This window comes from Penicillium chrysogenum (genome assembly GCF_028827035.1).
Source record: "Penicillium chrysogenum strain IBT 35668 chromosome Unknown utg000005l_segment0_segment0, whole genome shotgun sequence".
In the NCBI taxonomy this organism is placed as follows: Eukaryota; Fungi; Ascomycota; class Eurotiomycetes; order Eurotiales; family Aspergillaceae; genus Penicillium; species Penicillium chrysogenum.
Window position 1 is genome coordinate 4650598 of NW_026622753.1, and position 14801 is coordinate 4665398.

The 14801-nt window shown below is 48.7% G+C and overlaps 4 protein-coding genes across 4 annotated transcripts; 2 read left to right on the plus strand and 2 right to left on the minus strand.

Annotated features, from left to right (window-relative positions):
* Positions 1 to 19: 19 nt before the first annotated feature.
* On the minus strand, positions 20 to 2487 carry N7489_010157 (uncharacterized protein; the record flags this gene model as incomplete). Its single annotated transcript, XM_056715906.1, has 5 exons — positions 20 to 104; positions 153 to 1757; positions 1813 to 2280; positions 2342 to 2410; positions 2465 to 2487. 5 exons carry the CDS (start codon positions 2485 to 2487, stop codon positions 20 to 22), a joined length of 2250 nt encoding a protein of 749 aa, XP_056563528.1.
* Positions 2488 to 3688: 1201 nt separating this feature from the next.
* Positions 3689 to 5955, plus strand: N7489_010158 (Hsp70 family protein; the record flags this gene model as incomplete). The annotated part of the gene is made up of 4 exons (XM_056715907.1): positions 3689 to 3715; positions 3788 to 3908; positions 3976 to 4041; positions 4163 to 5955. The coding sequence occupies 4 exons, from the start codon at positions 3689 to 3691 to the stop codon at positions 5953 to 5955; spliced, it is 2007 nt and encodes a 668-aa protein (XP_056563529.1).
* Positions 5956 to 9901: 3946 nt separating this feature from the next.
* On the plus strand, positions 9902 to 11366 carry N7489_010159 (uncharacterized protein; the record flags this gene model as incomplete). The annotated part of the gene is made up of 2 exons (XM_056715908.1): positions 9902 to 10276; positions 10335 to 11366. 2 exons carry the CDS (start codon positions 9902 to 9904, stop codon positions 11364 to 11366), a joined length of 1407 nt encoding a protein of 468 aa, XP_056563530.1.
* A 1167-nt stretch (positions 11367 to 12533) lies between these two features.
* On the minus strand, positions 12534 to 14005 carry N7489_010160 (S-adenosylmethionine-dependent methyltransferase; the record flags this gene model as incomplete). The annotated part of the gene is made up of 3 exons (XM_056715909.1): positions 12534 to 13282; positions 13734 to 13895; positions 13951 to 14005. The coding sequence occupies 3 exons, from the start codon at positions 14003 to 14005 to the stop codon at positions 12534 to 12536; spliced, it is 966 nt and encodes a 321-aa protein (XP_056563531.1).
* Between the last annotated feature and the right edge of the window lie 796 nt (positions 14006 to 14801).

Sequence of the window (14801 nt, forward strand, 5' to 3'; positions counted from 1 at the left end):
TAACGCCAGGCACAGGAATTTAACGGCACGAGAAGATAGGGAATGTTTTCCGATCGTGAATGTTCAGTGGGAACTCAAAGATCCCCTCCAGTGTGGCGACGTACCTGCAAAAGTCAGTTTGATTCCGCAAACTTGCCACATTATACACTCACAATGTACGGCCATCGGCGCCCCAACCAACTCCAGCAGTAGAATCTGGCTCCTCGGCGCCGCAGCCATTTATTGGATTTCGATCAGGGAGGTCATTGATTATGTTTCTGATCCAGCGGGGAGAGTGTGTCTGCTCAAACCCGAGAAGCTGTTGGCGATGCCGTTGTTCCCTTTCAAAGGAGCGGTTATGTACCTCGTTGGCAATCTGGCGCTGACGCCGAAGCCGCTCAGCAGCGACATTGGCACGAATCTCATAAGTGGTGAGGCGTGGCGTATCATGCCTCCTTTCTGTTCCGGTTTGTGGTCGTTCAATACGCCGGGGAATGGAGCTTGATCGCTGTGACCGGTGGCTCAATCCATGCATGTCTAGACTTGGATTAGAAACTCCAGTCGCTTCAGTTGGGATGCTAGTTTCGTTATTGGCCGCTTCAGGATCGGCACCGCTCCGAGATATAATTTCTGACCTGATGGGTGTAAGCTCTGAATGTGAGGTGGAATAGCTCAGGGTGATGCCAGGTTGCCGATCATGGTGTGAGGACGTCGCTTCCGAAGGCCGACTGCCTTGAGATACCACCACTGAGTTCCGGCGTCTTGGGTTGGATAAAGTGCGGCCCAGATGGCTATCTCGGGAGACATCAGAAGGATCATAGCGACGCAGGGGCGAAGTAGGACGATGAGTGCGAGTGGTACCATCTGGAGAACCGTGATTTTGTGGCCGAGCCACTGGTTGAGGTTGATGAAGGTTTGCCCTAGCCGGGCGCTCTGGTCGTTCAGTAAGCCCTTCTTCCAGTCGCGACGTCCACCGTGCCGTGTTCAAAAACTCCATAATCAACCTTTCTCTTTCGGTAAGATCTTGAATCAGAGACTCTCGCAGGGACGAACGCTCCGTTTGCTCTCCGTTCCGTTCCGTCGGAAAGTCTTCGTTGTCGAGTCTTACTCGTGGTGGCGTCTCCGGAAGATCATCTCCGAGCGGGTGTCGTTCGAGGTTCTCTATCGAAAAGTCCGTGTACACTTCCTGCAATTCTGGATCGTCGGAGTTTAAATGGAGGATTTGCCTGCGCATAAAATGTTGCCGGACGTCGGCCACGCCGGCCCTGCCGTGACCCTCCAGCCATACAAGAAGGTCCCATGGCTCGGGCGAAAAGGCCATACAACGAACGGCACCGCCCTCGGCGCATGATCTTGATGCCGGGAATTGACAAATGATAGGGGAGTCGTCTTCGGAGCCGCCCAAGTGCTCGTAGATGGACTTGACGTCGATGATCGTGATGATTCCAGATTGGGATCCGATGGCGCACAAGCGACTAGATGGCGAGAAAGCAACAGTGAAGCAACACGCATCATCCGCCCGCAGGCCAATGTCCATCTCCAGGCGATTGATAAGCTCCCATTCCCATCCTGTGAGCTTCTCTCCAGATTCAGTTGTCCCAGACGATTCCAGATCACGAGTGATTTCATAAAAGTAGGCGTGGTTCTCATCTCCTACTGCCGTGAGCAGTTTGGAGTCCGGGGAAATCGTCGCATAGTTCATACAAGTCGGATGATGAAGGACCTTCAAGACTTTCGCGCGAGCCAGTGAGTACACCGTGACTGTCCGATCATTATTGCTATTCATATGAGTTAGCACGATCAGCACAATCCCATTTTCCGACCAGCGCCCACCTCAGAACCACGACATCTTCATCCGCAAAGTCCTCGCTGCCACCATAGAAACGATGGATTGTCACTGAATTGACAATGCTCCCACCAAACCTGTGAAGCTCGACTTCCGGGGATGATCTGATGCTTCGATAGCGGGTTGATGCGGACTCGCTATTGAAGTCGCCCGAAGTCATGCTTAACGGTGGGTCGAGATCAAGAGGGAGCGCACTATCTACATCCTGGAAGGGCGCATCTCCATGGACCTGCATTCCGCGATCACCGATGCGAATGAAAGCACATTCGCCATTTTCCGGGCCCCCCACTACTATCCAACCATGCCCAGCGACCAGACAGCGCGGTTCAAACGGGATCACCGCCACACTCTCGCGCTTTTGCCCCGATATATGTATTGAATACACGATTCTCTCGACGACGACATAAATGCGATCGGGATCAGCAGTACTAATGTAGTTGCGAAGCTGTGTGTGACTAAACCAAAGCTCTCGTAAGTTAGATTGCGGATGGGAGATAAGCGGGTTGATCAACGAACAAGTTGGGGATCTTGAACGGGAAGAAGCGTCGCTTGGTCGGGAGGATAAGAGCCTCGGTTGGGCGATGTCTAAGACACGTTAGTGTTGTTCCGATAGTAGGCTGCACCTGGGCAGGCTCTCACAGCAGAGTGGAATCCGAGGTCATGGTGGATAGAGCTAAGCCAGAGATGACATTGTTCGAGCGGGGAAGTTCTGAAGACAAGAGAAACGGGGGGTCCCCGTTGGAGTATGGTCAACTTGATAGCTGTTTAGGCAGCGGGACACCTTTTGTTTTCCTTTCCGGTTTCTTCTTGAACAAATTTCCTTTTGAATCTGTGCTCTGCAGTGTTCAATGTCCAACTGCCCCAGGTGCTTTGGATGACGTAAGACTTTGGACTGGGACAAAAAGCCGGGGAACTGCAAATTCCAACGAATGCGGTTCGACTGTCACCCCCGGAACCGGCTTTGGTCATTCATGATGATGCACTACACTGTTTATATGGTTTGTATTTGGTTCTTACATTTACCCGTGAATATCCTTGAAGATCCTAGGTATATACTCGATAGTAATATTCGCCATGTTGCCACCTAAGTCCCTTCTAGTCCCAGTGATCTGGACCCGGCATTGTTTCCCCCAAAATACATGAATTGTCATTAACCATCTAGATCTAGACGGACTTTTAGCTCTAATTTCAATCTTGTCTCAGGTTCAGCCAAATCAACGAAGGGGAGGGTTTGCCGACCAGGTCACACGACACCTGGGCATGTTCAAAGTATGACTGGTTCACCCACTGGAGATACACAATTGTCGCAAGTGTTATGAGCCAGAAATGCTTATTGCGACAGCCACTTTGCATGGTGTTTGCATTGATAGAAGACCCGCTTCGCATACTATATAGACCTCGGGAGTAGTTCGGAGCTTTTCAATCTTTGCCACAGCGGAATGATATGCCATTAAACTGCCACTTGAGATACAACATAGGGATATTGGGGGTAGTCAAGCGGATTACTGACTGAGACTATGTGAACTCTACATGCTCCTTATATGCAATGCAGTCTACTCTCTGAATATATATCCCAAGATATCTGAATCTCCCATTGTATACGCGCATATCCGGCACAAGGCGGTGAGCTCGGTTACCTAGGAGGCTGTCGACGGCAACTCCCTTCCTGATTGGTCAGATCCCGTGATTCTACCAAGTTCGACGGGCCGAAGCTCTCCGTGCAATTTCTATTTCCTTTTCCCCTTCTTTTCGATTCCATCTCTCCATCTCCATCTCTTCAATCCCTTCTTCTGTCCTTTTAATACTTCACGATTGAGTCGTTGGAGTTTCTCTTTTCTCTTTTTATTAATTAATTTTATCACAATGCTTCCTCGCACAATTACTCGCGGAGTAAGCTTTCCCTTTTACCTAAGGACGAAAAACTTCCAACGCGTCACAGGTCACTGACTCATTCTTTCACAGCTCCCGCGCGCTGCCTTCGCTCGCACTCCTGCCTCCAGACTCCCTGCCTCATTCCGGAGATGGAACTCCACAGAGGGTGGTGAGGAGAAGGTCAAGGGCCAGGTCATCGGTATTGATCTTGGTAAGTCCTGGCGCGATGTGAACATCAACTTTGGATGATGACAGTATTCTAACATTGTTCGTTATAGGTACCACTAACTCTGCCGTCGCTGTTATGGAGGGCAAGACCCCTAAGATCATTGAGAACGCCGAAGGTACGTGAGAAGAAAATTTTATCTCCTGTTGGTCAGAGCTTCATAGCTCGACTGTAGGAAACTTTCACCCACCTTCTGATGGGCTCAAGTGAAATTGGAAATTAACTGAATTTTTCAATAGGTGCTCGCACTACTCCCTCCGTTGTTGGTTTCGCCCAGGATGGCGAGCGCTTGGTCGGTATTGCCGCTAAGCGTCAGGCCGTTGTCAACCCCGAGAACACTCTGTTCGCTACCAAGCGTCTGATCGGTCGCAAGTACACCGATGCTGAGGTCCAGCGTGACATTAAGGAGGTTCCCTACAAGATCGTCCAGCACACCAACGGCGACGCCTGGGTTGAGGCCCGTGGCCAGAAGTACTCCCCTTCCCAGGTTGGTGGCTTTGTCCTCAACAAGATGAAGGAGACCGCCGAGGCCTACCTCAGCAAGCCCGTTAAGAACGCTGTTGTTACTGTGCCCGCCTACTTCAACGACTCTCAGCGTCAGGCTACCAAGGATGCTGGTCAGATTGCCGGCCTGAACGTTCTCCGTGTCGTGAACGAGCCTACCGCTGCTGCTCTTGCCTACGGTATGGAGAAGGAGGCTGACCGTGTCGTCGCCGTCTACGATCTCGGTGGTGGTACCTTCGATATCTCCGTCCTTGAGATCCAGAAGGGTGTCTTCGAGGTCAAGTCCACCAACGGTGACACCCACCTTGGTGGTGAGGACTTCGACATTCACCTCGTCCGCAACATCATCAACGAGTTCAAGAAGGAGACCGGTGTCGACCTTACCGGCGACCGTATGGCCGTCCAGCGTATCCGTGAGGCCGCCGAGAAGGCCAAGATCGAGCTGTCCTCTTCCCTCCAGACTGAGATCAGTCTTCCCTTCATCACTGCCGGCGCCAGCGGAGCTTTGCACATCACCCAGAAGATGACTCGTTCTCAGCTCGAGGCTCTGGTTGAGCCCCTTATCAGCCGCACCACTGAGCCCGTCCGCAAGGCCCTGAAGGATGCCAACCTCCAGTCTCGCGACATTCAGGATATCATCCTGGTCGGTGGTATGACCCGTATGCCCAAGGTCACTGAGTCCGTCAAGTCCACCTTCGGCCGTGAGCCCTCCAAGTCCGTCAACCCCGACGAGGCTGTTGCCATCGGTGCCGCTATTCAGGGTGCCGTCCTCGCTGGTGAGGTCACTGACGTCCTCCTGCTCGATGTCACTCCTCTTTCCCTCGGTATCGAGACCCTCGGCGGTGTCTTCACCCGTCTGATCAACCGCAACACCACCATCCCCACCAAGAAGTCCCAGACCTTCTCCACCGCTGCTGACATGCAGACCGCTGTCGAGATCAAGGTCTACCAGGGTGAGCGTGAGCTCGTCCGTGACAACAAGATGCTGGGCAACTTCCAGCTTGTTGGCATTCCCCCCGCTCACCGCGGTGTCCCTCAGATCGAGGTCACCTTCGACATTGACGCTGACTCCATCGTCCACGTCAACGCCAAGGACAAGTCCACCAACAAGGACCAGTCCATCACCATTGCCTCCGGTTCCGGTCTTTCCGATGCCGAGATCCAGTCCATGGTTGAGGACTCCGAGAAGTACGCTGAGGCTGATAAGGAGCGCAAGGCCGCCATTGAGGCCGCCAACCGCGCCGACAGCGTCCTGAACGACACTGAGAAGGCCCTCAAGGACTTCGAGGACCGTCTTGACAAGGCCGAGGCTGAGACCATCAAGGAGAAGATCGCTACTCTCCGTGAGTTCGTCGTCAAGAGCCAGTCCGGCGAGAGCACCACCACTGCTGAGGAGCTCAAGGAGAAGGTCGACGACCTCCAGACTGCCAGCTTGACCCTCTTCGACAAGATGCACAAGGCCAACAGCGAGCAGCAGCAGCAACAGCAGCAGCAGGGTGGTGAGCAGCAGGGTGAGAACAAGCAGTAAACGCTTTTCGCTCTGTAACTGCCACGCCTGAACCGTAAATGGTTCCTGTATTTTTCTATGTGTTTTGATTTTTCCTTTGTATCCAGAGACTCCCTGATTTTTGCATCTCCTTTTCTCGCATTTACCTGTACACATACTTTCAAGGCCCTTTTTACCCCTTCGTGTTTTCCGGTGTATCGGTGTTCCACTACCACACCCATGTATGATTCTAAATTTTTCTTTTTTTTTTCTGCCCTCGTGTCACTGTTCAGGTTCGTCGCCTGGAAGTGGTCATTCCGGGATTGTCTACAATTGTATCTAATGACATTACGGCAGGGGGGCCACAAAAAAGGTTGTGGTAGGCTTTGGTTTTCATGGGCATGTGACAATAGAAATCGGACAATTCTCCTCTCGCTTCACAATTATTGTCTTCCAACTCCCAACTGTAGGATCTAGTATCAACGTTATCAACGTGCATGTGTACGTATGTAGCTTTCACCTATCTGCCAGTGACATGTGCAGTTGGAACAGTTGCTGCCTCATGGTTGCAGACATAGTTGTTTCCGGTCTGTCATTTCCAACTTTACATACGGAGTACATATATGTACGCACATGGAGGTACTTGATACCAGCCAATCCAGTCTTCCGAATCATAGAAAACAAAACACAGTCCGAATCGCGCTGCAATATGATACGCTTTTTCACTCTGTATATGGCATGATAACATATATATTATTAGCAACCATAGTAGCTACAATAAAAGTTGGCCGTGGCCGCTGTCCTTGAGGACATAGGACCATGATTCCGATTCATTTGTCTAAGGCTGACACAAGGGACGTTATATCTAAGGTAACACTACTCCGTACGATGCTTTTTTTAGATGTCTTTCCACCTTCTCCGTGTTACAGCTAGAAAGGCATGAAAATAGCGGTAAAAAGCCTGAAACGTATAGGCATATTTTCTGTGGAGTAATGGATGTATAACCAGTGATATATCGCCAGCGACATCGAAAACAATCAAAGCAATAGCGGCCAAGCTGACCATGATTACGATGTACATTGATATAGTGGTAGCAGTGGCTATTATCTTCCGGAATACATTTTAACGCGTTTAATAATAGCCATATTACTGGACTCTCAACATCATGTCCACCACAACAAAATCAAATATCAGGACCGATGACAACGATGATAGGCTAGAAGCTCCAATGGCGCACGGGTTTTGACCCTTAGTCCCATCAGAGCACACGTTGAGCCAGTCACCCGAAACTGTATGGCTTTCAATCGCACCAATCTATTAATTTAATTCTGGCGTCTGCATCTCCACTTTGCTACCATCGTACAAGGTTTGAACTGCAGCCCGTTTGGTTAGACCAATCGTCTCTACGGAGTATAGTCTCGTCATCCTTGCATTATCCACAGAGGATCAAGGCTAGTTTACTCTTACTAGTGAATGATGGGACTCGGTCGAGAGGAGCTAGAGTGGAGGAAGGTATGAGAGGGGTGTATGACGGAGTAGCACTAGCTAGGTACAATGATACATCGAGAGAGGTAAAAGGTAGGTTTCTGCAAGCTTCTATTGTATCCCTTGTGTTCCCCTTAACTTTAACAATGCATGCTTAACCTTAAGACAATTGCCCTTGATATACATTTCCATATGAACGAAGGAGAAACAAGATTTGGGCTACATTAAGACCACACGAGAAAAGCAATGTCCTGCCATCAGACCAATCTGGGCTCGCGTGGTGACGGAGCGAAGCAATCGTGCAGGCTTTCCTGCAGCGGTGCGGTCGAGCAGCAAATCATCGTTGTACACACCAGTCGGGCTGCCATGGTGGGTCATTTCCAACGATGTGTGTAGATAATAATTATTTCTAATGGATTCTATACGAGGCTTTGTGGGGGGTTGAATGCAGGACATTTGAAATAGACAGGGGAGTAAGATGACTGATATAATATGGTATCCGACCTACTATTGTTCTATAATTGTAAAGTTAGCTGCCACTATCAATACTGTAAGATATATTAGATCTTGTATACCAACATCTGAATGTAAGACGGCTCTTTAAATTAAATCCCGGTGCAAGTAGAAAATTTTCCAATGCCCACATAACTGCCCCCTCGACCATTCGTCGATCACTTCTTGTGTGAGACCATCTGCGTTAGCGTGCCCCTAGTACGTACGATTATTTTCATTTCCCCACTCTGTTGACAGGGCTTTTTTTTTTTTTCCTTTTCCTTGTTTGAGGACTCTTGTTTCCCTTTTTTGTCTTTGCTTTACAGGCTAAGCCCTGGCGTTTGTAGACCCATAGTCATGGAGAAAATACGTCCAAGTCATTTGAGCAGAAAACCCATACAAGACCCATATTCTGGCTTATGTATGGTTCGGGGACACTACCTAGGTAGATTTGTGGATTTATCTTTCCTTGATTTCCTTGATTTCTAGTCCCCTGAAAAATATTACATAGCTATGTTGTATAGTGTATTTGATATTGTTCATGATTGTGTACAATATAAAGGGACCAGCCGGGATAGGACTGGGGTAGGTCTAGTTCCAAGGTTACAAGGAGATACATAACAAATCAAATAGCTTGATGCCACCAGACAATAATATGTGGAGAGCAATGTACCGGACAAGAATGATACCAAGAACGGAGTACGGAGTACGGAGTACATGGACATGACTAGAAGTATCGCAAGATCCATTGTAATTCTTCCCGCTTCTACGGAGTATGGCTACCATGGAACTTCTCAGGAACAAAGTTCCTTCCCCTTTACATAATGATCTCCAAGGATGAGCACAACCCTTGGCAAGGAATGGGGGGTAGATCTGTTGCTTATTATTGGACGGTTCATCCCGGAATTAAGTGATGAGAAAAAAAATTCAATCGCGGAGGCTCTGATTCGAGGCTTTTGACTATCGAGTTTAGCTTTCTTTTAGGGCCAAGAGATACATACATGAACCTTGATTAATATACTATAATAGGGTAAGTGACTCCTACTTTCTCCGGGGAAAAGGGAAAAGGGATCTAAAACTATTGGGAAAGATTATTGAAACTGGAATTCCTCATTATTTATATTACTTATATATTACTTTGAAATTATAGTCTATCTGTTTGGACCAATGACGCTCATGGGGGTGACTGCAGTCAGAATTTTTAGACTCGTCAAGTTCAGAGCCCCTGAAGGATGTCAAGTGACTTTTTAAGTCAATTTTGTTAATTTGCAGATGCCGATCATTGGTCCGGTAGATTAAGACTCCATTCTGATCCAAAGGAAATGAACTTTAGGGCTCAGATTGTGATTTGTTTACATGCTAGCGTCGTGCCAATTCCATGGATGAGTGTGTCATTTTCAGGTTTGGGGCTCCATCGACCACACTGGGAAATTAAAAAACATTCTCTTTAGGTATTGTATTTATATTTTTACTACATTATACATTTTACATTATACGGAGTATATTCATACTAGTATATGTTATTTATTAAACACCCAATATCTTGTTCAATAATATACTACTCGATATACTCTACGATCAATCACAATCGAGATCCCCTGAGACGATCCCCTTACGCCGTTACGGGAATTTTCAAGATAACGGGGGTGCAGAAGGGTCGCGCTAGTGGAAGAGTCATTTCTTATTTTCTATTATTATAATATTTGACATTTTTATTTTTATTTTTATTTTATATGTATTATTACTCCGTATATTTTTATTTGTTATTTTATCACTCTTTTTTTTCGTTATTTTTCCAATATTTTATTATAGAATATAGTTAGCTCCAAGGTCTGAATGTCAATCCTTTCCAAACCGTCGACCCATAGATCGGAGATGGGTCTTCCCTTTCGATCCTTGTCTCATCCTGTTTTCTTTTTTCTTCTTCTTTTCCCTTTTTGACTTCTTCATCTCTTCAGCTTTCGGTGGAGGGTTCTAAACTGTATAACCTCTAGCACCTCCATCCATAACAATGACAACTGCACCACCGGTGCATCACTCTGGCCCAGACAGTGGTATACCCGGCCATCTCGTCAACCATCTTCCTCGCTATCATCCCATTGCCATGAATCCGAATCCGCCTCCACACCAAATGCCACCTCCGGAGCAGATGGTGCAGAGCCACCATTTCCGTCATTTCGCGCCGCCCATGCATGAACATCATCCCCCACCAGGAGTACCACCAGTACACAGTCCAGCTTCATTGGAGCATATCGAAGCTCGACTCCGGCATCTAGAGCACGAGGAAATGGCCCGGAACGCAACCCGTAGTCGCATTTTGGCAATGCGCAAGCATGAAGACGAGGAATTTCGAGCAATGACGGAGCGAGCCGAGGCAGAGGAAGAGGTAAGACGGATTCTGATACCCATCTAAGGATTTCGGATTCTAAACAGCAGCTTCACAGGACCTTCGAAGACAACGCAAGAAGTTAAAGAGAGAGTCTATGGGCCTAGGGCTCAATGCCGCGGGTGACTCGCCGCCTCTACGGCCCACACCACCTCGCCGATTATCAGAGACCAGTGCAGCAACAACATTGGCTTTCTTCAAGCAGCAGAGTCCTCCCGAGCCCCGTCAAGCACCCCTTCCACCTTCATCTCAGGCACCCCCCTCAATGCCTCCGCCCCATATGCACGCCCAACCTCACCATCAAGCTCCCCCGCCTCCCCCACCAACTCAGCATCAACACCCAATGCTTTCCCATGACTCAATACACAGCGGCTCCATCCGCCGCAAGCAAAAATACACCATCAAAAATGTAGAGGCATGGGGCGAACGCCACGGCCGACCAGCAGCCCATGACCCATCTGGGCGAGCATTGTGGAAACGGCCCTCAGACGGAAGCCTAGTATATCTCACCTGCCCGATCCACGGCTGCGGGAAATCGGACTTCGTCACTCTGCACGGCTTCATGTGCCATCTCACCAAGAAACACAAAGACCGCACCCTGGGCAGCCAGTCCCGCGCCCTCGAAGTCTGCGGTGTAGTCTACGACCCGAACGCTCCCCTCCCACCAGTCATGAACAACCACCGGGGCTCAGCAGAAGGAAGTCCGCCGGGCTCAATTCCACTGGACCATGATGGCGACCAGCAGTACGAGGACATGGACTCGGAGTCCGAGGGTGAGCTGGAGCGCGAGGGTTCCTACCGAGTCAAGACCGAAGTTCTAGATCGGTTCATGCCCGATGCAGAGGGCACTCCTATCGATTCCGCTGCGGCAACACCACCCAAGCACGCAGTCAACGGATCAACCAAGCAGTCCATCTCGTCTATCATCGACCGCACGCCCGAAACAGAACCCAGAGAGGCGCTGGCGACGCTCCCACCGTCAGAATCCGGTGTCCAGGGTCCATCTCCGACACCAACTGAGTCGTCTGTGCCGTCGAAGCGCAAGTATGAATTCTCTCCTGCGGCCGAAAAAGAAAATGCGGAGCCTTAGATGCTGTCCTTGCGGAGTAATGTTTATTTTCAATGTCGATTCCCGCCGGCTATACATATATACACATACATAATTTCTTGGGCATCTACGGATACCAGCGCTCTCGATATGATAATCAATTGCATCAGGTTACTCCTATATCTCTTGCTGTATGTGGCGTTTAGAATGCTGTCTTCGACGTATTATGGATACTCTTTCGTTGGGTGGTCCTGGTGTCTTCCAAGGTTTCATCCCATTTGAATTTAGGAGCGAGTTGTCATCATATAATGCTTCCACGGCTAGTTGCACACTGAGCATACCTGAATCCATCTTATGTATCTACCACAGAAGACACGTCCCTTTTATGTAACACTTATTGAGGTAGACAAAATCCACTTTTGCTGCTATTGCACGTATGAACTTGCGAGATCCACAGCTATTAGAATACGAAACCAGGAGACTGTGCCGCCAAGCGATTGTATAACCGAAAGTACCGTTTCAGGCTGTTTGCTGTCAATGCAGGAAATGGGTCAAGGTGTTTCAAGACATTGGTGACATCCTTGCCATATTAGGACTCATATTGCTCAAATAAATCAAGTATCTGCCCAAATTCCGACATCAATTGATGAAAAACAGCTATAACTAGCAGACGTTGTGTACTTGAATCATGGTTATAGGACCATGCTTGCGGCTGGAAATCGGAGGGTGGAAGCTCTGGTAGCTGTCCCGGCGAGCTCTTCGGGTAAGGATACGTGTAGTAGCTGTCATGACAATGTAGGCCTCTAAGGCGCTGCTAATAGGCAAGCTTCGTCGGTGGTCTGTATGCTTAGTAGTCGTGGTCTCCTAAAGATATCAGCATGTCGAGATATTCGTCCTTACTAGAAGAAGTCTGAAAACACTCTTAAATGTTCTTCCAAACAATCTCGCTATCCCACCGTACGTTGTTGTCAAACTTCATAGTCTGTGGCTTAGCTTCTTCAACTACTCAGCAATCTCATCTCACATTCCACCATGCACCTCAAGGTCTCCATAGATCTCTCTCCATAGATGTACCTGATGATTTAGGTAAAGGGGGAGCTTGAGCCTCTAAGTTAGCTAATTATATACAGTACCTAGACAACATACATCCCCCCGATACATATGCCCAGAGCCACCCATATCTACTTATGTTGTATCTACAGCTGTATCCTATTTATCCCTCAGCAATAACAAATGTACCAAATATCCAGATCCGCTTTTCAGTCCCTCCCCGAGCACATCGTCTCTCAACCTCCAAACCCGAAACTCCCGCATCGCCTCCCTAAGCCAAGTCTCGAATACATCCGGCGACCGCTGCTGCTGCGCGATAATGCAAACAGTCGGCCTGCGGTGCGAGCGAGGTTCCTCAGAACCAGCCACATACGCCGGCCGCAGTCGACAGATCTCGGCGCAGGTGCGCACAAATGGCGCCACGAGTGCTTCGTTGTAGATACAGTCACAAGAAAGAAGGAGGTCGAAGCCTTTATCTTCCTCTTCCTCCTCCTCTCCATCTCGGCCATGAGCCTCGTCTGGATCCATACATTCCTTCAGCGAGGCAGCCTGGTCAGTCTCCCAGTCCAGAGTTGTGAAGGAAATATTATCGACAGACTTGGCGGTCGAGCTTGGCTTTGATTTGGATGATTTGGATCCCTTGCTCCTGCCTTTTGCTTTGCCATTGCTAGAAGAGACAGAAAAGGATGCATTGGCGTCGAGATTCGTCCGAAACAACTTGCGCACGTATTCCTGGTCTGTGGCGATGTAGTGGCGCACCGAGGGCGCCAGTGCGAGCGCAACTAGTGCAGAGATCCCGGTGCCGAGTTCAACTACTGTCGAGGTCTGGCTGAGAATGGCCTTGGTCCAGAGCGGGTTTGCGGGATTGGTGATCCATTCTGCGAATAGGGGGGTAATTTTCCAAAGAACTAGTTGCAGGGTTAGTACATATTTAATTTCGGGATGGATCGTTATTGAGGGCAGTGATCGTGAAAGCGGGTGATGTTTTTGTGGATAAGTCGGGAAGTCGCCAAGGTATCCCGAGGTATGAACAAGGGAAAAGCCAAGGGATAGCAGGGCAGGTGACAATTCGACCTCGTGTTGGGGGAGAAAAAGCATAATGTGACAGCGTTAGGGTCCCAGTCAAATGAGACATTCACCCCGAGAGCCGAGGCACAGACAAAACAGCGGATAGGACGATTCAACGCCTCGACCCTCGGGCCTGGTCTGGGCACTTCGGACTCGGGTAAAAGACCTGCGGAGGTGTCCGTGCTTGGGTTTGTGTCTCTGGGGATTCCGGGGACAAATCATAAAGGAACTGGTGCAGATCATGCGAGCTCCTTTGTCGTATGTGTACCGGAGTCCGTACTCCGTACTTACCGGCGCCTGTGGTTCCCCCCGCTCGATGGGAGGAGAGTAATGATGGTGATTGATGGACTGTGTATTCATTGCCATTGATAGAGATCTCTACTGAAGGTGCACGAGGATTGAGCATCCCCAGGTTGTTGCTTGGGATGTCTTGTGCGAAGAGGAGGAATGACTCTATAGTAAGTTCAGTAAGTGGCTAGACCTGGGATATATCGCGGGGGTGGCGTACCCTCATCCACGTCGATGACCTCTTCCTGGGAAAGTAGGTCGATGATTTGGTCCATGATTTGATATCCATGGATGTTTAGGGATATTCTATGGGTTGGGATATTTTGGATACAGTTTTTAGAGGGATCACGGGACCAGGGATATAACTATAAGAATGGTAACAGAATACGGAGTACAGAATACAGAATAGAAAATAGAAAATAGAAAATATATCTACAATGACTATTTATACTATTTACTCTAATTCTGATTCTACGTACGGAGTACTCCGTATATATTGTATAGTTCCCCGTATACATATACCCCGTATAAAGCTATGACTTCTTAATTTGTTGGGTTTCCCAACAGAAAGGGAAAACGGGAACTGATCTCCAGGGTAAATAGGACGTCAAAAGGTAAATACTAGCTTCACAGGCCTACTAATATTTATTCCGTTCAAATTATGTATTAAATGCTTGCATTCAAGAAATAAATTAAACCAATTAAATAACAAAAAGAGAAAAAAGCAAAAAAGACCCGCGAGTCCAAAGTACTCGAATATCCGAAAAACCTTGGACCTTGGACCTTGGACCTCCTGCGTCATTTGCCGAGCCACCTCTCCAACCTTCCACGAACTTACTCCTCTTCTTCCCCCAGTGAATGCTCAGATCGTACTAATACTCCCGTCTATTCCCTGACTTGGTCAGTTCTCCCGTTACTAGCTTTTGCTCTAGCTTTTGCTCTAGCTTCGCTCTTGTGTCTTTCCCCTTCTTAGCTCCGCGCTATTCCCGCACTAGCTAACCACCGCCCCCCTCGAGTAGAGGATCTTTTCCTTCGAGTATCCTCCGTACCCCGGCTCCTTCCGTTTTCCCC